The following is a 24,961-nucleotide window of genomic DNA, read 5'->3' on the forward strand; positions in this document are numbered from 1 at the left end:
CTTTTCGTAAACCTTGATCATTAACGAGTCCCAATATTGATTAATTATTAACCTTAATCATCTGCTCCATGTCCTTGAAAAATTTTATCCAAAACATATAATTATAATTTAATTTATATTATAAATTTAATTTAAAAGAAAATTATCTTTATTGATTGAATGTGTCCTCAGTGATACGCCAGATATTGGAAAACATCAGAAACGATACGATTTGTAAATGCATCGAGAGGAAAAAAAATCGGAAAGGCAGTATAAAGGCAGCAAAGCGCGTGCGCTCAGTCAGCCATTTTAATCGCACTAGGAACAACTAGAAACTCATGCAATGATCGTCCGTTCACGCTGCAAGTCCAAGAACGTTTCGGGTGAAAATGCCCGTCCTCATCCACCGCGATCGCTGTGTGAGGCATAATTCGTCGTACAGTCTCCCCACGTGATTCTACAATCCGTAGATCTCCGCGCGTGCACACATAGACGTACGGATAATCTCATTGCGGCCACATGTGCGCCAATGTCAGGATTATCGCCGTCGGTTGCCTCGCGTCAATTTATATTCGCGTCGAGTGTTTTTGCCAACACTCGCGTCGTCGCAGCTCCACGACGGTATCGACCGCGTTTAACCGCTCCGAGCTGTCGGAATCGTTGCCGTTTTAGCAAACTGGTTCTCCCAGCTCGCGATATCGTTCACGACGATGAACACGGAGACGCACCGTGGAGAGGGATAAGAGGGTTACGACTACATCCCTGGCGCGTTGCATCAGCATTAGGCCAGGTGCAGCTCGAACGTTTCCCGGCACCCAAGCCCGAAGCCTTGTATGACGAGCGGAGAATTCTCTTCCCGTTTCTTTCTCTCAATAATCTGGTTCTCGAACAATGCGCTCTACGCGCAGGAGAGGGGGACGATGCATTTGTAGCATTAACGCGAAATCGAGTTCTCCGCGAACGGTATCGAGAGGGGGCCTCTCCATTTTACATTATGCGACGCATACAGCGGAAAAGAACATCCGCCGTAATTCGCATGATACATAAAAGCCAACGCGGTAAATTCTAAACCCCCCGTGTCCCCCGTGCCGTTCATCCAGGGGTGCGCGGCGATTTCACGGGATCGATTGCGAATCAGCGGAGGGGTCACGGTGGTGTGGCGGTCTCGCGGTATATAAATTCAGCGAGACGCTCGATAAATTCGCGTTCACGACGGAAAGCGTTCCGCACCCTCGGGCGAAAGTCCGTCCCTGGTCGGGCCGCGAGGCTGCGCGCGCGACCCTAGCCATCCAAGGCTAGGAGAGACCTAGCGCAACCTCGTCGGCGAGGAGAGAAAGAGAGGAAGGGGCGTGAGAAAGAGAAAGCGCTAGAATGGGCGAAGGAACGGCGGCGAGAACGGAGAACGTCGGGATCTGCTTGTTGGGGGACAAGAGGAGAGTCCACACACGGACGGCTGGCGAGACTGGCGAGAAGAGTCAGTCGACTATTAGTGATCTGTGACTCTAGAGGTGGGCCGACCACCGCCGGCAGAACCGAGCTCTACGCAGCTCGGTCGCGCTCGGTCGGCAGTCGGGGCCAGTCGGCCGCACTCCAGCGTTCTCCGTCTCCGCCGTTCTCTTCGCGCTTGTTCGCTCGTTCGCTCGCTCGCTCGCTCGTTCGTTCGTTCACTCACTCGTCCGACCATCGTCCGTTCGCTCTCGGCGTTGCGCGCCGCGCCACTCCATCAGTAAGTCGTACGCTGCGCAACGGGAGTGACGGTCGTCGTCACGCATACCGTCCTCGGCTCCTCGCAAAACCTCTCTTGGTTTTTTTTTCCTTTTTTTATTTCTTTCATTAAAGGCGACGTAACAGTGTCCCTCGCTACCACCTCGCGCTATGTGACGGATATCACGGGGCACCACAGTGTGTACCCCACCTTCCACCACGTACCGTTGTCTACCCGGACTCTACCCCACCGGTGTATCCCCCCCCTCCCCTTCACCCTTTTTACCGAGACCTACCCCACCTTCCTCCTCTATCTCCTCTCCCGTTGCCCCCTCTCGTCCCTACCCTTCTCCCCTAGCCGATCCTCGTCCACCGCCCCGTTGTGGAAAAAGAGAAAGACGGACTGTCTCGTGAACGCTCGTACGACGACGACGACAACGACGACGACGAGGTGGCCACGGGTGCCTCGTGGAAAAGCGTGCCTGGAGAAAACATGGAGTGTCCGCACCTTAGTCAGAGCGTGCGATTTGGCGATGACAACGTAGATGGATCGGGCTATGCTGTGAAGGATCTGCCGTTCGTCTGCGCAGGTAGGGACTCGTCGTACAAAGCCCCCGAGAAGTGCCTTCTATTCCACGCCAGCTCGAGCGCGAGACGAGGAGAGAGAGAGAGAGAGAGAGAGAAAGAAAGCGTTAGAATGATAGAGATGGATGGATGGTTTGGATGGATAGATAGATAGGGGAGCCGGCTCGTCTCCCAGATCTCTCCTCCGCTTATTGCAATTCTCCTTCCCCTTTCTTTCCACGGCTCAATCCTGTCTCTGCTCCGTTTTGCTCTCCTCTTCTTCTCGCGAATCCGCACGACCGATCGGACATACACACGCATACGCGCGCGCGCGCGCGCCCACACACACACCACACACATATACATAAGGCACATTCGCAAGCTGACTCTTTCTCTCTTGCCTATTTCTACTAATGTAGACTAATTTCTACCAATGTAAGTTTAATTTCAATTCAATTTACTTTTTCGAATTCTTAGAATTAGAAAAAGATGAACCAAGGATTAGTTGAATCAAGATTAAAATTAAACTACATCAGTAGAAACAATCATACCTCTCTTTCTCTCTCTTCGTCTGCCTCTCTCCCACGCACGCACATACTCACACACACACGCACACACATACACACGCATGCACGTACGCACGCACACACATACACACGCACGCACACATTATCCTGTGCCACGTTCCTCGCCCGTGTTCCGTCTCTCTCATGACCCAGGCCCCGGCCGTTCCTCTTGCGGCCTTGAGCCGTCGTCGCCGAGACGAGACGGAGCGGATCACCCGCTGTGATTTTCCCTCGGGAAAAGCGTCGATGCGTCACTCGCCGTGCAATTGCATTTTCGCGACGGCCGCTTATCGTCGGCCGTCTCGGATTCTTCCAATTTGACGCACGAAGCAGCGAGCAAAGTATAGCGAATCGAACTCGTCGCATGGCTATGTGTGTGTGTGTGTGCGTACGTATACCCATGTTCTTTCTCTCTCTCTCTCTCTCTCTCACTCTCTCTCTTTCTCGTTCTCTCTCGCTCTCTCTCTCTCGCTCTCTTTTCGAACGATATACACGCGTGAGACACGAGCGAGCGAGTGAGCGAGTGGTGTAACATGAATTTGTAGATATGCATCGATGTGTGCCCGCTCGCTCTCGCACGGCGTGTTCGTGGTCCCATGACTCGTTACGCGCGCGAGAGCGCGACGGCGGCGTGGTTAGTGATGGTGGTGGTGGTGTTGGTGGAGGTGGCGGCGGCAGCGGTGATGGTGGTGTGCGCGTGTGCATCGTCGTCCTGCTGGGAGTTCTCAGTATGCGCCGCGCGGCCGTCATCGGAAAATCAATACCAGACGGCACTAATCAGCTGGCCCTAAGATCCACCGTCATTAGAACTCGCCGCGGCTAACAGATCCGCCGATGCCGCCGATGCCACCGTCGCGCTCCCCGCGACAGCTTCTCCATCGCGAGAATCGTGAGAATCCGGAGAGGAGAGGAGAGGAAAGGAAGCGTCTTGTAAAAATATAAAAAGGAAGAGAAAAAAAAAAATACGAGAATATCATGGAATCGTCCGTGCGGAAATTTGCGTTGGGCCGCAATCGATATCGATTCTGCAGCGTAGAGAAAGAAGGGGATTCCGACCGTTGTGCTGCTGTACGAGCGCGGAATATATAGGACCTTCGTTCGCCGAGTTAGACAGTGACATTGGTCGTGCTAGCTCCGAGCTATCGATTTAAAGATGCACGGACATACGGTCATTATAGGGGGATACTATAGAGACGCAAGGAGCGTTGCCATAAAAACATTAGTTAAAGACTTCGCCCGAGACCTCTTCTTCGTAGAAAAAAAAAAATTCTCTTCTGGAGCTTTAGCACGGAAGAAAATGGAGGATCGTTAAGCCGTCATTAAGCCGCCGTAACGCGACATTGTGGTAGGGAACGGCCGAGTCGAAAACAATTCCGTTGGTCGCAAACGGTCGTTTACAGATTACAGAACTCGGAGCAGCGGATAAGTTATTATCGCTGACCGCTGCGCGAGTTGTGTTGAAGTGACGGCGTTTACGAGACAATGCATGACATGACGGGGACGTACGTTAGAGTAATAGATGAAGGGAGAGGGAAGGGGAACGCAATCGCTCGAGAGGAGCAAATGTGTCCGTCCTCGAAGGCCGTGAAATTCACGACGGCCACGACCGACGAGGGAGAGGAGGCTGTTCCTCGAATCCTGGTGCTCCTCTCCGTACTCCGTGGCGGAGCTCCTTCCTTTCTCTTTACCGCGACCTCGGGACTATATTTATCCGAAACGTATGTTTTTTCTCCCCTTGCACGTCCACGCCATCCGTCCCTCCACTTTCTGTGCCAAAACCCCCATAGATCGGCGCAATTGAAGTCGCAAAATATGCCCCTGACTCCGCCTGGCTAAGCTAATTCCGGCGATTCGCGCGCTTCGTGCCTCCGTAATGCTGTTAATATTTTATGTAAATCGATGCCACATCGTCGATTTCGAGCCTCGTTCGCTTCGTCTATTCTCAACTAACACAGGGTTGCTGCAAATCAGGGAAATCGAAAACTGTTAGAGAAATCAGGGAAAAGTTAGGAAATTTTGCAAAATTGTCTGGAAAATAAAAATTCTTGGCTTTAGAAGAAGTTTATATGCATACATCACACTTGTGCAGTTTTGGAATACTATCAACTTAACAATTAAATGCAAGGAGAGTCAGCAACATTAATAGCAATTAACTTTACTATGTTAAATTGCTCTCCCATCTAAATATTTGATAATGTTCGGGACAAAAACACAAAAAATTTTTAAATATTATTGATGTATTAGGGAAAATCATGAAATTTTGTTTGAAAATCAGGAACAAGTTATGAAATTTTATAGAAATTTATGACAACCTTGTAGTAGCAAATATAATAGATTCTCTCTCTACTCGGCTATCTTAGGTTGAATGAAGAAAGAAAATTTGTTAATTACAAATAATTACTAACTACTAATGACAAGCTATATATATTTACTAGAAAAACCACGATGATTGCATAGTGTGTCTGAGTAATCAAAGTCTGACTGTAAGAATGCCGACTTGTCTGAATGAGTGCTTATCTATTAATAATCCATCGAATATACGAAAACGATCCATCTGTTTGTTCAACAAAAGATAGTGGAAGAGCAAAATGAGAATCTTATTTTTTACTCTATTAGATTTTTTTGCCACATTAAAGCTGTAAATATAATGAAAAGCACAATTAATAGGAACAGATTTCAACCAATCAGAAATCGTTATTAGAATTCGTGACTTCTGATGACTGAAATCTGTTATTCACGGAAAGAATATTTTTGTTGAACTAAAAATTCAGCTAGATACAAAATCAGAAAAATTTGTTAGACTATCAAAATAATTATGTAGAACACTCAAGATGATTGTTAAAACATCCAAATTTGTTGCAATATTGTTCGAACGTTTTTCATAATTATTTTAATAGTGTAATAAAATTATTTTCAAATCTATCCAGCACTAAAATTTTAGATATTAACTTAAGCTTTAAATAAATATATTTTTGTTATACTTAATTTAAGCTTTAAGCCTTAAGCCGTAAGAAATTGTCCAAAATCAAATTTGAAGAGAATAATCGACTATGATTGATCAATTTTTCACGATTTAAGGCTCAAGTTTTACGATTTAAAATTTCATTGTAGACGTCGTTTTAACAAAACTGTTCTTTCTGTTGTCTGTGCTTTTCAATTGTGCACTATGCTCGACTCTTTCAATTTTTGCTCTACTAAATTTATTTACCACATTACTCTTTTCAATTCGACTGAAAATTCTCGGTCAACGCGTATGTTACGCTTACAATAATTGAATCGTCAAGATCATCTCTGATAACTGATTTCGCATCGATTACTGCTCCTTTTTTTACGAAAATAGAACGACAAATAGCGAGCAACTTGCTGTTGCTGCCAGTTTTGTATACTTGCGACTTAAACGACGTTGGTAGAATCTACTGCGATTTTCGAGCCAGCCGCTCGTTACGGTCTGGAGTTGCGTCTTTCTTCTCGCCGCGACACGGATGATGGTGGGGAGATATCGCTAGGAAGCATAATAGTCAGCACTGGAGGAACAGGCTGCCGTTAATTTCGGGCGTGGGCAACGAAGAGAGTTGCAGATAGAACAATAGCTTTGTAGAGTTCGATGGCATTAGGAAGGCCACCACTCGTCATAAATCATAACTTTTTCTTTCGTCAGATATCTCAAAAATTGACCTTACGATTTTTTAATCAAAGTCATTGTGAAATCTTTTTAATATCAGATTATACGCAGGAAGAAAAATAATATTAATGCAAATGTATTATGGTCGTATTATATTAAATTTCTGGTACTTCCTGGCCTGAACTTTGAATGTTTTCAACAAATGTGTAATAAATCATAGTCTTCTCGTTTTATCCGTATTCGCAGAAGTGCACACTCCTATCTGTAAATGGCGAATGTTTTCCTGCGATTATCTATCGCTTTCGCGGACTATAATAGCTTTAAAAGCGAGGAAAGATAGACGATTAGAATAGACTGGACTAGAGAGTAGAAGAAATATATAATATTAAGATAAAGAGAAATTAGAGGGAAGAAAATAGAGAATGAATGCTATTATTATATATAGAGATGAAATGTGAAAAGAACACAGAGTTGATTTCACAGAATCATACAACTTCCTATATAAACCGGTGATATGCACAAGCAAATCGCGAGCTTTATTTTATTTTTAAACAAGAATGACATTATTTATTAATTAATTGGAAAAAAGAGGAACATGTCGCGATCCAAATCCAGTTGCATTATCAATTTTATTCTACTCATTTTATTCTCGTTGACACTATTTTCTTTCTATTGACTGAACGAAGGAAGATGCTCGTCTATTATTATGTCTATTGGACGAATAAAGAATGAATGCTTGTCGCCGGTGAACTTCAAATCTAAAGACGTAAATCTAAAGACGGATTCACCGGTAAATAACTAAAACGGTTATTGAAAAATACGTGCAAAATAGAAATGCGATAAGTTTACAATAGACCCAAAGAACAATGCATACGTGAATAATATATCGTACAGATGATAATAGGTACGTCACTGGCGATGAGTCAGTGTCCAGACGGACGGACGGACGCACACTTTCCTCATCGTGGACGTTTGATTACTCAACATGGTGCTATCGGCGATAGCCACTGAAATCGTGATACTTTTGGTGTTCTATTGTCACGACCATCTGTCAAGGATGGCCATCGACACGTATATATTAATAATAGATATTTTTTAGCATTATAATTCTAAAAAAATATGATATTAATTAAGACTTTTATTCACCCATCATTATTATCTCAGATTGTGATCATATCTCGGAAGCGAGGAAACGCAATAAAAGTTCTTCCAAATTATATTTCAATAGAAATATTTTTCAATAAGGCACTTGCAATCAATAGAATAGACTTATGAAATATACATAACTATATTTCTAAATGGTTATTTATTAATTAATGAAGCCAAAGAAGAGCCTTTTATATATACTTTACAAGTAAGTTTTATCGATTGGAAATATAATTAGTTTATTGAAACATTTTTGCAAAAATTTGTATTATGTATTTTCTCGTTTCTGACAATTTGAGACGAAGTGGCGAGCTTTAATTAATGTGTGAATTCACGATTATCAAAATTATAATTTAAATCAATAAAAACAATCATTTCAATTTTTATTTTTAAGTATTAAAAGAATTATTCCTTTAAATTCCGTTCTTAATTAATTTCTAATTTTACGATCCTCTCTCGATATCGTATCTTTTAGCAATATTTATCGCAATGATACTTAAATACATTGTTTCCAACTTTGCTCCCAATTAAATTCCATGACTCCATTACAGTACTATTTCGAACAACGTGGCATCGGTATTACGCAAATTAATGCCTCGAACAAGAGCGTCAAGAGTCATTCTGAGAAATTTTTCCTGCTGTATTATCACTCTACTCGCGAGAACGTGGCGTCACGATTAACGTCGCGAGAAACCGGGCGAGAGAGCGGTTCACGCTCGGCGAATCGCGACGTATCCGGCGCGGCGGTGTGGATCGATTTAAATGCCTCTGTGGAATCGCGCCGCGGTGGTGGCCGCATGTTTTCCGCGCCGGCTGAGAGCACGAGAGGGAGAGGCAGAGAAAGAGAGAAAAAAAGAAGTATCGCCCCTTACGCACTATAAAAGGACCCTCGTCCGCGCCGCCCCTCTACCGTCCGCCGCTTTTCCCGCTGCTGCTGCTGCTGTTGCTGTTGCTGCTGTTGCTGCTGCTGTTGCTGCTGCTGCTGCTGCTGCTGCTGTTGCTGCTACTGCTGCTGCTGCAGTGCTTGACACTGGGTGCAGACTGCCTGCCTACCTTCGACTGCACAACATTGCAAAATCGATAATCGCATCGTTGTTGATCGTTAAAAGAGCGAAGACGCTTGTACTTTGATATTGTTCTTCTGACGTAGATACTTTGTTCCGCGATATTGAGTACCCTTTTTAACGCAGATTTTCAGCTTTCTTATTCCGGATGTGAGCGAGGTGTCGATAGGTCTGATAAATTGCCAAATATATGCACGCGAATACATTAAAAAAACTGATAGTTTTTTCGGGATGGATAACAGAATTTTGTTATATTCATGAAATAATCATTTTATTAATACTTATTCATATGGAAAAATATTCCCAGCTATCTATTCTTGAAATAGTCGTGAAATATTATAAATAAAATCCCAAAATAATATTTCAAGGATATTTCGGAACATCCCGAAATATTTTCATAATATGAAAGCAACATTCAAATAATCGTTAAATATCACACATCGTTACATATTTGGAGAATGTTTCATATATATTTCGTTATAATTTTCCCAAAAATTTCAGATCCGGAGGTTTTTGAATAAATTTTAAATGAAGTTGTACTGTCAAAAACACATTTCATTTATTTTTATCTTGGACTCCAGTTTTGGGGAGGGATCCATTTCACAATATACGAAACGTTATGCTTTTTATACTCTTTTCCATTATAATATTTGGCAGGGATGTACACTGCTCGCAAGTGAATGATTTTCGTGATATACACAAGAAATGTTCATTACAATATTCCGAACATTTCGTTAATATTCTCTGGAAATTCTTTTCTATTCTAGAATATGCGGTAGGAATACGAATGGAACTTTCCATGAATGATTAGCGTTAGATGCATGTGTTACAATGGCTGCAGTAGAGAAAGCAACTTTGTAATTGTTATGCGATTCTTAAATATGATTGATACTTGCTAATAGTTTCTTATGAATCTAATCTTGTATAAACCAATGTTAAAAAATCTTACATCAATTGCAAAGCTGCTTTTCTGTTGAATGCAGCTGGTGTATTTCTTATATATCTGTAAAATATTTGAAGCAAGTATTAAGTAAATTAAAGAATTATGTTAATATACTTATTAACTTTATTTCATAATAAATCACGATATTTTATGATTTAATTAAAGATATTTTAATCGTAGAAATTAAATTATTTTATAAAATTTAATTTATATTATTTTATAATTTAATTTTTATTTATTAATTTATTAATTTATTAATTTTTAATACCGTATGGAACATTTATTCAATTATTTATACTTAAAGATTATAATAAATACATATATTGAATTGAATTACAATCGATATAATATAATGATTCAGTTTATTTTCGGAAGGTACAGTTGTAGTTATTTCTGAACAAGTCAACGTATCGAAACTTGACCGAACAAATGTCAGCGCTCGATGAATTTCTTTTCGTCGGAAATTCTTTTAGTTAATAACCGTCCTTCAACTCGTCGATGAAACAATACATCGACGAAAATTTCGGATGAAAACAACATCATCGACGTACACTGAGAACAAATTTGCTAAATTTTAATACATACTTTTTTTTAATAGTGCTAGTAATTAAACATTTACTTATAGTAAATAAATATTTACTTAATAAAAAAGTGATAGTTACTCTCTAAATTCTTTGGAGTAGAATCTCACTTTAAATAGTGAAAATTGAGTTAATTTTGGAAAAGAGTAGCTTCATTTTTAATGTTTAAAAATAAAATTTTTCAGGATGAATTCTAGAAACTTCAGAGAATAAATAATTGTACCAAATAAATACATCTTTATATTTAGTAAATATTTAGTTTACTATTCAAATATTTATTAAAATTTAATACACATTTTTCAATGTAGACATGGCAGAACGTTACAAAGTTGGATAGTGAGGTAGAGGAAAAAAAAACCATCTGACTCATTACTTCAAATAGATATTTTCCTTTCTCATACTTTGACAGTATTCCGTATATAACAATTGTCTCAATTCTGCCATGATCGGAACTTTCGATTTTTGGTAACGCCCGTGCATCCCCACGCTCGCTGACGTAAGTCTCAAAAATAATTCTCAGAATTTAAACATCGATTGTGTCGCTGTTTCTCTCGAGAATCGTCGATGATTTGCGATTGAAGAACCATGAATTATGTGTTTACGACGCGAGCACAATCCTCGCATGTTACTCGTGCATCTCCAAGTTTCTCTCTAGGTTTCTCTTTTGTCCAACTCTTTTGTTCCTATACAATAATTCTTAAGGCGCGAATTTTGTGAATGTTATATCATTATAAATAAAAAAAATTACTGGACCATTCAAGATTCGAAAAATTATATAAGAAATATGTACATTGTACATTGTACATTCTTTGACAAGAAAACGTTACGCACAGGATATTGAGACGTTTTCTCGATAACGGTGATAGATACAGTTTTGACTCATAGGACCTTTCGCTTAGGTCTTGTCGAGAAAAATCTAAATTGTCTTGTGACATTTTATCATATTTGTTATCGTTTCCGAGATAACGATCTTTTTATCTAGACCTATGCGTAATTTTTTTCTTAAAAAGTATATATTGCTTTATTATAAATTTAAAACTTTTTCCATCCAAAAGCAAAATTTTTTTATTTAGCTTCAATTATTAAATAATCTCCTACATATGCTTTTTCTCAAAACCTTAAAGTTTAACAAAAGATTTTTCCATTAATTTCAAATGCACTTTAAACAAGTATTCGTTGTTACTTTTTAATGTGCGACTGCTAGTATCTTTGAACTCGACTCTCTCGATTAATAAATGATGAAGCAGAAACAAGATTCACATGAATAAGTAATAAGATTTTGTTATTTAATCACTTCCCTCTTGTTCATCATCGTTACATCGTTCGTAATAATAGTTACTCTAACAATCCACGAGGAACATCCGCGGGCACGAGGATCTGTTAGATTCGTTTTATTGAACAAGCGGACGTTGAATGAATGAACGAATGTACTGTACGAACGACATTGCGTACTATCACTGTAAAATTTTATGTATTTTTTCGAATGATAACATTCCTTGTTATGTTATTCGTTATCTACGATGACACATTGAACATTTCTGAGCAACATCACTGTATCTCATGTCATCCACGTCATTTCAATGATAGCGATTTCTGGCAGACATCAACAGTAATGGTTAAACAACATTTTTTATCCGTATACGGATATAAGAAATGTCAATCATAATTTAATGGTATAAAGTAATTTGTATCCTCTGTTCGGTAAACTAATTTTAATCAGTCAAATTAGTTTCTTTTAAATCATGTTTCTTAATATACATTATAATATGTAAGTATAATTAATGTACCTATATATAGGAAAAGTTAATTTAAGATTAATATATATACCATTGCATTGCGCAATATCATCTGAATGATAAGATTTTAGTAGGGAGAGTTATAATTTCCTGCTGTATATAATTTATATTTGCAATATTAAAACTAGCTTATCCTAAAGATATTGCAAATAACTATGTGTAGTTTTATAGTGTATAGATGTATTTTCTAATAATAAAATTATTTTTTTGACTAATAAAAAATGATCATTATTTGAAATATATACATGAATTAATGCAGTTTTAAAAGGATATTTAACTCCACAGCAATCTTGGAAAACTGTCGCTCCAAGTGAGATTTTATCGCGAACTAAACCTATTCGATTTCACTCCTTCCTATTTTTTGTATCACGAGATTCTCATGGCAACGGTCACTGATTAAAACGTGCCGATAGAGCACTGCGGTCTGTTCTAAGGCTTCCTATATCGGCATCGAAAAGGAACGTGATTCCTCAAATAGGAACGACCTTCAGCGAGATCGGATTTCCGTGCACAAACTTTCGGCGTTTCACTTTTCACGCATTCGCGCTTGTTAAATTCCATTCTAGGGAAGTGTCTCCTTTTTTCACCCTGTTTATTGTATAAGATCACGACGTTGTTCGCGAATGCTGAGATAACGCGATTGCCTTGGGAAAAATTCAAAGAGAGATTATGCCAGGTTTCGAATGCAAATTTCAATACGTCTGTACATGCTTTGCATATGCAAAGCGCTGACGGATTTACTGCCTTCCGATGTCCTGATTCAGTAGATTCCAGTCATCCAGTTCTGAACACTCGTCATTTTTCAATTTTACAATCGCTTGTTTCTTGTAATTCACATAAGAATTATATCCGTATTTACACAAAAAATATAATTATTGCCTCAATAATAATAAAAATTTAATTATATTGTCTTAATTAAAATTCTTTGAATTCCGTGATTTTTATTATTATGTGATTTATTAGTCTTTTCTAATCATCTTGTTTTATAATTATTGCTTTTTTTATTTAATTATGATACGGACTTTAACAGGATACGATAATCGTCAAAAATATATCTGTTTTATAACAACAAATCTTGCAATTGTAAAACTATATAAATCTACACAATTATAAAACTTACTCGAGATTTGGCTTCTTTTTTTTTATTCGCGAGAATAAAATTCAAAAAATTGTGTTTTCTAGATAAAATTCCTATTAACACAAATCACCAGGAATCTGAAGCCCGATGAAATTCTGAGACATTTTGCGATCGATCGAAGGTTGCGAAGGGGGTGTGTCGAACTCATGTTCGCCACCCCGCACCGCACCCCACTTTTCTCGACGCGGTCTCTCGAGAATTACGTAAGATGAGACGAGCCGAAACGACATGGCAAAGCCGATTTGCACTTTCGCAACCGCCAGATATAGTATACCCTGCGACTGGATGGTTGTCGATTCGATTATGTTAGATTGTTAATAATTATTTAAGAAAGAGTAATATATCTTCCACTGAAAGCTTATTACGGTTAAAACTTATATACGTTACTAGCGCCATGTTTAGCACCTCTGTAAAATTCCATTGTTGGAATTTTTATATAGTTTAACAAAAATTTTGGCCTCTTTTCAAAAATTATAAAGAGTTCTACAGTTTTTGAAAAATTCTTGTGATTAATATTTAAGACAGAAAATAGAAACAAAAATGAAAATTTTTGACAATGTATTTGGTATTCCAGCGATAATTTTTCAAGTTGTCAAGAGAGGGTGATAAATTTTTTTTTATACAATAAATATCTGACGATATTTCTGCGAATTTCAAGTACCTTCTTGAAAAGTCATTTTGAAATTGATACGAAAAAATTCGGTGATTTTTTGTTTAGTACATAGAAATTTTTTAATTTCCTCCATAATTTTTTACAGATATTTAGCATTTTCTTAAGATATTTTGCTAAAGGCAACAAGAATTTTATTTAAAAATATTAGAACACAAATCAATTTCTTTTCTCCTAAAAGTAAACAAATATGATAAATTATCATATAATATCAGCATCCTGTATCTTTGAAGATTCTTACACTTTCACTTAATTGCCAAAAGTCTTTTTAAAGTGTGAGACTCTTTGTAGAGAAAAATTATAATTCTATCAATTATATCGAAATTCTGGAAACAGATAATTTTATAGAGGTATATATTTAGCGCTAATCCAATCACATTTCATATCGACTTTTATCTATTAGGTGTTGGAATTAATTCGTAGCGTTTTTAATGAAAGAATGTTATTTATTTCACATGAGCATTAAAAAATACATTAATGAAAGTACTTCCCATCACTTGTAAAACGCTACGAATTAATTCCAACACCTAATATAAAAAGATTGACTTCATTTTACTTGTAATAATAAAGTGGTCACACATTTAGCGTTAACCGATGATATGAGACTAACAATGACATTCGTGATAATAGAAGCGCAGCATGTGACAATTACTCTTTATATTTTTGCATGCTATAATCCTTCATAAGATATCTTTAGATATTGCTATTAATATAGCACACACAAATTTATTAATATTAAATGAAGTATCGTAAACTAACTGAACTTTTCCACCCATATTCCCATTAACATATAATCTACCAGCTTCCATTACATTCGTTTACATTTACGAGAGTATATGTGATACCTTTGGAATAAATGCCTATTGAGATACATGAACGAAATATTTAATGTATTTATTTATTGTATTTATTTAATATATTTATCTTGATGCAGGAAATTGATGATAACAGACAAGATACTGTTAACATACAAATAATAAATTCCGTTAATTCAGATTTGCTTATATTTAGTACACATTGTGAAACTTCTTTTCAATATATATTGTAAAACTTTTCAATAAAAATAAAGTTAAATAAAACCACGGATTTAGTCTCCGCACACTTGTACGCATGTGTAACATGCTGATTTCTCTATTTCATTATTGATAATACAGCATCGATTGAACTTATTTTGCGACTGTCATTTACATGTCATATTATTATCGTGCATAGTATGCGGCACCGAGAAGAGTCCCTGGCTCTGTCTGCACTGCGGATCCGTGCATTGCGGACGATACGTAGCTGGCCACGCGTTGCAGCACTACGAGACTAATACTCAGCACTGCGTGTGCATAGACTGTGAGAGCTTGGCAGTATTCTGGTGAGTCTTTTCTTTACATCCCTTCGCTTTCACCGTCTTCGTATGCTACTGTCTACGCGTATCTCTCTCCTATCGAAATCAGTATATAATTTCGGAGAGGCTGGATTTCTAACACGACAAGACAAGTACAGTTGTCGCGAAATTTATCATTTATTTATTTTTCTTTACTTTCTTTAAAAGTGACACAACTAAAAAAAATGGATTTTTCGAGTTAATAACATGAATGAATTGATTACTCTATATCAATCATCAAAAGTAAATCTTCATATAATCTATGTAACATTTGAGATTTTCAAAGAGATCATGTTACCTTCTACAAGAGTGACATATTTTGAGTTGTGTCATTTTTGTAAATAAAAAGGAAAGTCTTCTACAAAAGAATGTTTGGAATTAAGACAGTTTTGGTGATCGAAGTTTGAAGGAGAAATTGTTTGAATTGTTGAATTTGTTTTATTTTCATTTTAGCTAAATATGAATGTTGGTGATTTTACGAATTATTGTATATCTTCACTTTTGATAAACTATTCTGGATTTGTTATAATTTTGTGGGATATCGAAATTTTCCTCTTTTCGGAAAAACTTAATTTTTTAATTTGTATCACTTTTGAAATAAGAGAATGATATCTATTTATGAATAAATCAATAAGTTTATTAATAGATCGAAGTATATAGAGATCTTCATGTGTCGTAATACGAACATGAATACGTCATTGGTTTCTATTCTAAAAACTGCATGCCTCGTGTTTCGCTTCTTCCAGTTACACTTGCGATGAATACGTGGTGAACGACACCACGAATGGCCAGATCGAGAAGATACGACGCGTCACCTTTCGTAAAGACGAGCACAAGGAGAACGATGAAAGTTGGAGCACGTCACCGCCCACGACACCGCCGTCTTCGAGAACGCGGGACGACGGCGGGGATGATCACGACAACGATCCGGACGCCTTGTGGAAGGCAGAGGTGGTCGTGAGGAATTTACGACCGAGGACGGCTCGCAAGAGGTTACACTCGCTGGACGCCAGCAGCGCGGATAATCGGCCGGCCAAGCGTCGCAGCTCCAAAAGTACCAAAGAGAAAAAGGTTGTCGGTCTGAGAAATCTCGGTAATACCTGCTTCATGAACGTGGTGCTGCAATCCTTCAACAACATCAGCCACTTCTGCGAGTATCTCACGCAAATGCCGTGTCTCGAGGGTATCGCCTTCGACGAATCTACGGGGCCGCCCACGCACCGCGGCCGCATCGTAACTCCGGGTCGCGCGAAGGAGATGTCTATGAGCGACGCTCTCCTCGCCGAGGAACTACGAAAGGTGCTACTCGGTCTAAGTTTGGGTGGTTCCAATGGCCAGGCGATATCGCCCGAGTGCCTGTTTCTAGCCATCTGGAAGGTCGTGCCGAGATTTCGGGGCTACCAGCAGCAGGACGCCCACGAATTTCTCACCTACATGCTCGACCGACTACACACCGAGCTGCTACAGCTGCTGCCCAGGCTGGGACACGAGCCTCTAGGATTGCGCGGCAAACAGAGTATTGTCACTGCCGTGTTTGGAGGCACTCTTCTTAGCGTGGTAAGTTGAACAACCCGATCGCCAGACAGCGAGTCTCGATTGCGTGCGAAACGAACGTCCTCGCAGCCTCTTTGGCAGGAGGGAATTTCTGCGCTCTCGAGAGACTGGTGTCGCTTGCCAAAGTCACGTTCTTCTTCGTTTTCTTCTTGGGAGAAGCGCGGACGAATTATGGATCGCGTTTCCTCGCGCAGGTCCACTGTATGAACTGTCGTACGGACTCGAAGACGCACGAGCCTTTCCAGGACCTCTCGCTGGACATACCGGACCGATTGCAGAGAAGCAGGACGAAGGAGCAGGAGGAAGTGTGCAGTTTGACTTACAGTCTGACGAGATTCTTTAAGGTTGAAGAGCTGGCCGACAGCGAGCTCTACTTCTGCGACAATTGCATGGGCAAGCAGAGGTCTACCAAGAGGTTCTGGATACACAGGCTGCCTAACGTGAGTATCGTATCTTTAAAAACAATAAAAATAAAATTCAATAAAAATAAAATTAATTCGAGTTGACATTTTATTTTCAAGAAATTTCAGTGCAAAGGAATTCTTACAACTTTTTCGAAAAAAAAAAAAAAAAATTAAAATCCTTAACTTTAAAAATCTTCTTTGCACTTCCACTTCTCTTCTCTAACGTGCACGATTTTTTCGACGTTGTTCTAATTTTGCTAAATGTTTAGTAAGTTTAGTTTATTCGTGGACGTGCGTGTTCCGATCGATATAGTTCGCGTGAATTAAAGTTCGTGACCCGAAAAGAGAACTTTGATCGAGCGGAGAAATAAGTCTGACGTATGATGCGCTAATCGATGCTCTCGCTCTTTCCACAGGTGTTGTGCCTTCACATTAAAAGATTTAGGTGGTGCAATTCCTATCGCTCGAAGGTGGACACGCAGGTGGATTTCCCGATGGAATCTCTCGATATGTCAGCGTTCACCGTGCGCGGCGTGACCGGGACGAGATTGGGCGCTCAGAATAGTCATCTTTACGACTTGGCTGCTGTTATCGTGCACCATGGTTCTGGGTACGTCCCCTTGCTGACAACGCTTCTAATTAAATCGGTTATCCGACGATGGAAACATGTCGACGATCGAAACTTTCCCCATAGTAACGACTAACGCGCAACGTTGATATGCGATAAGATAGCATTGTCTTCTACATAATTTATATTTTGAAATATTATTTTTACCGTTTTCTCGAATGTATTTAACGATTATTAAATTGCGCTGCAATACTTGCAATATCGCTTACTTAATTTCGAAAATAAATAAATTTCTACTGTTACGTACAGTCAATTCATTATCGATGATTTCTCCAAACTGTTACCTAGGTTTTAGCACACATTACGGTATTAAAAATTTATATTTGGACAACAAATTGTGAAACTAGTATTGGCATATCAGTTTGAAGAATAGCCTGAAAAAAATCATCGATATAATTCTCTGTATCCCGGATAATCAATTTTTAATTGTGCATATTTGAACATCTTACTTTATCAGTCAGTAATTAAATATTCCAAAAATATACGTCTGAAATTTAAACTTATTTTTAGCAAATTTGATTGAACGTACTAGTACATATTAAAGCCTTGTGTTGTACATTGACGTTGTACATTGATTTAACCTGAGTGTAAAAGTAAAATGCAAAAAATTTCACGTGAACCAGTTTGCGCTATGCGTCCAGTCGAATTCACTTTCAATTTCAGAAATGTGCATAGCTTTAACGAAAAGGAGTGTTAGTCGATAATTGTATTTACATTGTAAAATTATGTGTTGCAGTGCCGGTACTGGACATTACACTGCCTTTGCCGTGCATGACGGCCAGTGGTTCCATTTTAACGACAGCTCGGTACGGCCCGCAACTACCGATGCTGTTGCTAAATGTAAGCCTTACATTCTGTTCTACGTGCGGAGGGAATTTTCCATTCCACCCCCCTTGTGACGTCGTTTCCCCGACAAGAAGCCCCGTCCCGGCAGCACGAGCCTAGATGACGACGAAGACGACGATGATGAGAACGACGTGGAGCGCACGAAAAAGAACTGAACGAACGTTCCTTGTGAATCTCGAAGCGAGCAAACGAAGCAGAAAAATCAAGAGATGGCTAGATCGCGCCTCGAGTGCTTCGAGATTGGAAGACGAAGATTCGTCCGCTTATCGCATATACTATATCCATGATTGCTCATTGTTGCCAAATCGTACAATCTCGTTAGAAACGTAATTCGCCTGTGTTCGTTATCGCGCCTCGATAAGCCGTTACGACGACCTTTGAGACGCAATGAGGATAACCGGACACAGACATAATTCCGCCGCCACGTTAATCGCTCGAGCGCGTCCCTCCTCGTGCTTTATCAGATGATTAAAACTGTATAGCTCTTAAATTAGCTCGATGTCCGTCGAAGAAAGGTCGATCGGTACCAAGCGTGCTGATGTATGTGTATCGTATCAGATATCTCGCCACAGATTATTTTAATGATTTTTCTTATCATGTCTTTTACTCCCGTTGGAGACACTTTTCCATCGTGAGAAAACAAAGCTATTTTTTTCTGTTCAAACTATCTTGTTTTTATCTGATTATAGCTGAGTTATTATTTCATCAACGTATTGAAACTAATAATGAAATCTTCTATTCTTTCTTTACTCGTTTGGTTTCTTACCTAGCTCTTCTATTTACGTTACGCTTATTATTTTATGGAATTCCTTTAGTAGGAACTTAGACTATTTATTTTTTTTTACATTTCTACATTTTTTTCTACATTTAAATTTGATCTTTTATTTTCTTAATAAATATAACAAATATGTCGTTGCCATCTCGTTTACCATCTCTATCGAGAGATCTCGTTTCGTGCGTGCCCGCAGATGTTAATTACTCGATGGCATAGGGGCTGGAGTTTGCAAATCGCTAACTCGAAGATGCGGTAACGCGGAGGGGAAGGCGAGAGAGAGAGAGAGAGAGAGAGAGAGAGAGAGAGAGAGAGAGAGAGCATCGCAATGTATGATTGACATCGAGCACGCATGCGTATCGTGCCAATGCATGTAGAACGCATGCGGTCGCGTGGAGGTGCGCGATTGTATGCGAGGCATGTGCCGGCGGACGAAGCTTCTCTTCCTTTCTCGGCGACGACGGGAAGAGGGAGAAAGGAAGCTAAATAGATAGAGAGAAAGAGAGATAGATGAGAGAGAGAGAGAGCGCTCGAGGTGGATCGCGGAAACGCATTGCCTTTAGCGTCGATTTTCTTTACGCTCTTAACACGGCGGCCGTCGACCGCCCACCCCCTTACCTTGTACCCCTTTCCCTTTCCCGCCCCCCCCTTGTCCCCCATCCTAATGATCGAATCGATTAAAAAGTCCCTCCTCGATAGCGGAATAACGTGTAATTGTCGCGTTTCTCGTGTGTAGTCCTAAAAAAGAAAAAGGTTAAGGAAAAAAAAAAGGACGCGAAAATGACTGGTCTTCTCGGTAGATAGCTCTTTTTCTAGGCTTAGCGCACGCGGCTCCCGCCGTTCTGACGACGCGAACAGGGCCGATAAGCAAGTACCGTATAGGGCCAACAGCGTTACTTCTCAAGCGACAGCCTTATCCCTTCTACACCCTCTCCCCCCTCCCTTCCTCTCCTCCCGTTCCAACAATCCGCATCTTCTCCGTCCCTTCGTCGTGCATGCATCCATGTATGTACTATACGTATGTATACGTATACTATATGTATGTATACTTTTACGCGCACACATACGTGGCATATGCTGTATACTTTATACACGTACGCGTTTATGCATGAATGTATGCATACCCATGTACCTCCCCTTTCCTCTCCCTCCCCCCCTCCCGCGTTCCTTTCCCGTGTCCCTTCACGAAAGGCTCTCGACGACTCTTATGTGATTATTTAAAGACTTATTTTTTCTATAATGATAACGATAATAATGATAATAAGTTAATGCGTAGCGAAAAAACATTTTATTAAGGCGATAAACTGCGATAATTGCGCATCTACGGCAAAGACTCTTACTCGTGTATAAATATGACGTACGGAAGTAACCCGTGTAACAAACACAACACACACATACACACGCAACAATTATTATTGAGAACAAGTGAAATATGTACGAACGGCGAATAAATAAAGAACATGAATCGACGACGGGCTTCGATTACGCTGCCACCGAAGCCACATCTCTCCGGTTATCAAATCCTCGTGATCATCCTAAGTATATTTTCAATACTCTCGTTTCCTGCGTACTTTTATTTAAAAAGTAATTTCGATGTGAGCTGTCTAAAATTCTTTTCTTCCACGTACATGCAATTAGCGGAACTATTCCGAGGAAATTGTATACAAGACGCTAATTACACAAAGTTGTTGATAAATGTAATTGTTACGTTTTAATGCCAACTAATTCTATATGTACAAAAGTGATAAAAAGTGCCGCTGCGCGAAAATGCAGCGATCTTTTTTATGTAGCGTCAAACGAATAAAGAATACTACCAAGTATCGATTGTGGATACTTTCTCTCAGTCGACAATGAAGAACTGGTATCCGGTTACCGTCTGGTGTCTTCCATGAAAGTATCGAGTTGCAATTTATTTCTTGCTCACCGGTTGAGTCAGGTTGAGTGTAGTTGAGCGAAAGTATCAGTTGTCGATACTTCTAAATATTTTCTAAATATTGTGGATAATCATTTCTTTCTTTTCTGCAGCGGAGAATCGGATTTCTTCATTCTCGAAGCTGAAACTTGCGCCTTTACTGGTGAACGATACTTGGGCGGCGCGAATATGTGACATAGCCTCCAACAGAAGCAACCGGTCAAGTCTTCTACTTCTTCAATCTCGAAGATGAGATTTGGGGAAACCTTTCGTTCGATACTTTGTTTACTTTTTTTATCTGATGCCACGTGATTGGAAATTACCGCGTCCTGTTGTTCTTTTGGAGAATTATGATTGGACGCAGATGGCTCATTAGACTCGAGGTTCTTCGCGAGAAAAATCGAATAGCGATCCTTTGCAGAACTTTCTCCTGATCTGTCTGCTTCGTTCTTCTTTTGCAACATTTCGCTATCTTTTTTCTCGTCGAAGGAAGAATCTTTAATGTCTTGCACCCACAAATCATCCCTATCGAATCGTCTGTGAGGATATTTTTGAGCAATCGCTTGGAAATTCTCCGTCTTCTTCAAAGTTTCCCAAGAGGAGACGAGGATAGGATTAGATTTCGCAGCGTAATGATTGGCCAAACGATCGTTGGAGCACGTTTTATAAACTTCCTTTGTTAACGAATTATCCGAGCAACTGTTCGCTTTGGAATCCTCTTGGCAAGCATTATTTTCATAAATGATCTTCGTCGATTCTAGAGTTTTGCCGTCATTCAGCTGCTTTGGAGTTTTTCTCAGCTTCGAGGAAAATTTCCGAACGAACGCCTTTATCATAGACTTCGAAGCAGTCGTACTCTCCTTTTTTTCGTCTGCAATACAGCACAGAATATCCGCCACGGTGTCTTCCACACCCGAAGTCGCCAGTCTCGTTAAACTAGGATGCATCTTCAGCTGATAGCTAGTCTTTTCTCGCAGATGATCGTCCATTTTTGTACAGCCAAGATTTTTATCGGGTGACCGATAATCATTTGTATCCTCGTGTCCAACTGACAGCGCTCCCTCCGAAATTGTGAAGGGAAAACGTTCCTGGCTCTTCTTCTTTTTTCTCTTAGGTTCGCAATTGAAGTTCAATGTCGGCGAAGATATTTTCGCGGCAAAGTTGGACTGTTTCTGCGTCCTGCATACATGAAACATCAAATTTTTTAATGTCTCATTCTTAGATGCTTCTAGATGTCGATCGAAGCTCAGCCTGTCGTCGTTAAATTCAAGATTATCACCAACATGATTTCGCTTTCTACCGTTTTTCTGGATTTCCGACGGTGAATTTAATTGAATATATTGATTTTGGAACAACAATGGTTCACACATTCTTCCTATTGCCAATTTATATTGTTCGTTATCCTGCAAGTACAACCCTTCTGACTTTTTGTCACGCGGTGTGTAATCTTTTACGTTTTCAAGATTTTCTTCGTCATTAATTGATGCGCATTCATCCTCGGTTCTCCAAGTAACGTTCTCCTCTGCATTTCTCAACGACTCGATTCGAAACTCGTCCTTGGACAGACCTGGCGATTCGATAACGCTTGCGATGTCCACAGTGTCCACGCTTTTCCGAGATGTACTCCGATCCGATTTCGATCGTACGTCGTCATCGATCTTCGCGTAATCTCGACGGCTGGAGCGAGCTCCTTTGTGAAAGAACGCAGGTGAACAACTCTCTTTAAATTTGCTCTCTGCAGATAGATGTTGCACTTTGTCGTAATCGCCAAAGAATGTACTTTGGGAACTCCGTAGATTCGGGGAAGTTAAATTAAGTGTCCGATCGTTGATTTCGTATTCCGACTCGTCGTCCGGCGCAAATACGCCTTCAGCGACCGTAACTTCGACACTCTCGTTCCTCGACTTCAACGAATTCTGTTTGCAGATTTCAGAATTCGACGAATTCATTTGATGAATGATACTTTCGCACGGAACGTTGTTTTGTTCGATAAATTTCGACTCCGCGTAAATGGCAGTCTCATTGGAATTCTCTGATTTGTAACATCCCGAGTCATTGCCCGATAGACTCTTGTTATTGGGAACCCTGATGGGTATCCTGGAAGGAATACGCGATAATCTTCTAGGCGAGTCTAACGTTGAAGATTTTGGTACGCGCCACGTTTCCCCTTTCGTGGGAAAATCCGAGGCTCCATTCGATGCATCGATCGTATCCTTATCATGATAAAAACCCTCGTGTTTCCTTGACGTACCGTCGGCCTGTTTTTCCTGTTTTAAAGATACATCTGATAAAGCTTTGATCAACGCGTGGGGATCGAGAGGTTGTGTAGCGGAACATTCTCGGCTGCCTGCTGATGTTGAGTACGAAATATCCTGCGAATTTAACGCAAGCGTAGGAACTTTTGTTAGAATTTCCTGATCGTATTTATCCGGCGTGTCAATGCCAGTCTGAAGTCTTCTGCTCGAGAGTGTTTCCTTCTGTAAATCCATTTTTGCCGTGGATGACCGACTGTGATCTCCACTCCCGTACGGTTCCGAAGTCTGAGACGATAAAGCTTCTTCCGTAACATCGTTTTGAATTCTTTCAACAAAATGTGACGTATCGACAGCTTCTTTCGGATAAAGACTCGTCGATCGATGCCATTCTGCCATATCGAGAACACCCCCATTGTTTTCTAAAGAATGTACGTCTAAGTTAAACTGGCCTGGCCGACAATTAAATTCAAATGGATTTTTAATGTCATGTGTTTTCGATGTGATACGTTGATAATCTTCTGCTTCTTCTTTCTCCTTCTTCTGTATATTTTCAAATTCCGATCCTATCCGTTTAAATTCATCATAAACTTTCATTGTAGGTTCACTATGAGTTACTTGTTTATTGTAAGCATTCGGTACAAATTTCGCAAATTTTAACCTAAAATTTTTCGAGAAGAAAATCGATATATCTCGCGGTGTCTCTTGTTTTTGATAACGCGGGTCTTCATATTCCGGCTCGACTTGCCGAAAATCACTGGAAGTTTTCGCTACAAATTCATCGTGATTTGCTCGCTCATTAAAAACATCTACCAGGGTATTTATTTTCCTCGGTTGGTTACAAGTTTTCATTTCATCACGATTTATTTGTCTAGCGTAACTTTGTGAAGTATTTTGGTCAATTCGACGATCGAAATCGTCATTGTCGAGCGACCGCGATGAAGGCAGAAGGTTCGGCAATATTGACCCGGTAATGTCACTTCTCGCGGACATAATCGGCATCTTCTTGACAGGCTCATTGACAGCCATGGATTCCGGCGAGGATAATTCCCAAGTCGTGATAGTATTGTCAATTTTTTGGACGGAAGAAAGTTCGCGAACGGATTCCGATTCGCTACCGGAGCTCAGATTCTTCAGAATTACCTCGGAAGGTGGACGGTACCCTCCAAATTTCTTCGGCCGAACGCTGTTGCTGAAGGAAAATGATGAAACGGATCGGCGATCGATCGACTTTGACGCAATCTCGCGAGGCGTGCAGTTTCGATAACTGTGGGAGAGTGTCTTGCATTTAGTGTCGCGCGATTCATCGTTACTATGAGCAGACAAACGCGTGGAGGGCGGTTCGGATAAGGAAGAAGGTTGAGATTTTCTTCGAGATATCGCGAGTAGCCGCAGACGATCGTCTCGCGCCGATCGGTCTACGGAGGACTCGATGGGATTTAATTTGC

The 24,961-nt window shown here is 40.2% G+C and overlaps 1 protein-coding gene across 1 annotated transcript; it reads left to right on the forward strand.

Moving 5' to 3' along the window:
- Positions 1-1,047: 1,047 nt before the first annotated feature.
- LOC105148501 (ubiquitin carboxyl-terminal hydrolase 3) lies at positions 1,048-20,818 on the forward strand. Its single transcript, XM_087410914.1, has 6 exons — positions 1,048-2,273; positions 14,986-15,133; positions 15,892-16,702; positions 16,894-17,139; positions 17,520-17,713; positions 18,468-20,818. Exons 1-6 carry the CDS (start codon positions 2,177-2,179, stop codon positions 18,628-18,630), a joined length of 1,659 nt encoding a protein of 552 aa, XP_087267040.1. The 5' UTR covers positions 1,048-2,176; the 3' UTR covers positions 18,631-20,818.
- The last annotated feature ends 4,143 nt before the right edge of the window (positions 20,819-24,961 follow it).

The sequence above is a fragment of the Acromyrmex echinatior genome, chromosome 11, assembly GCF_024713525.1.
Source record: "Acromyrmex echinatior isolate Ae372 chromosome 11, ASM2471352v2, whole genome shotgun sequence".
NCBI classification, from domain to species: Eukaryota; Metazoa; Arthropoda; class Insecta; order Hymenoptera; family Formicidae; genus Acromyrmex; species Acromyrmex echinatior.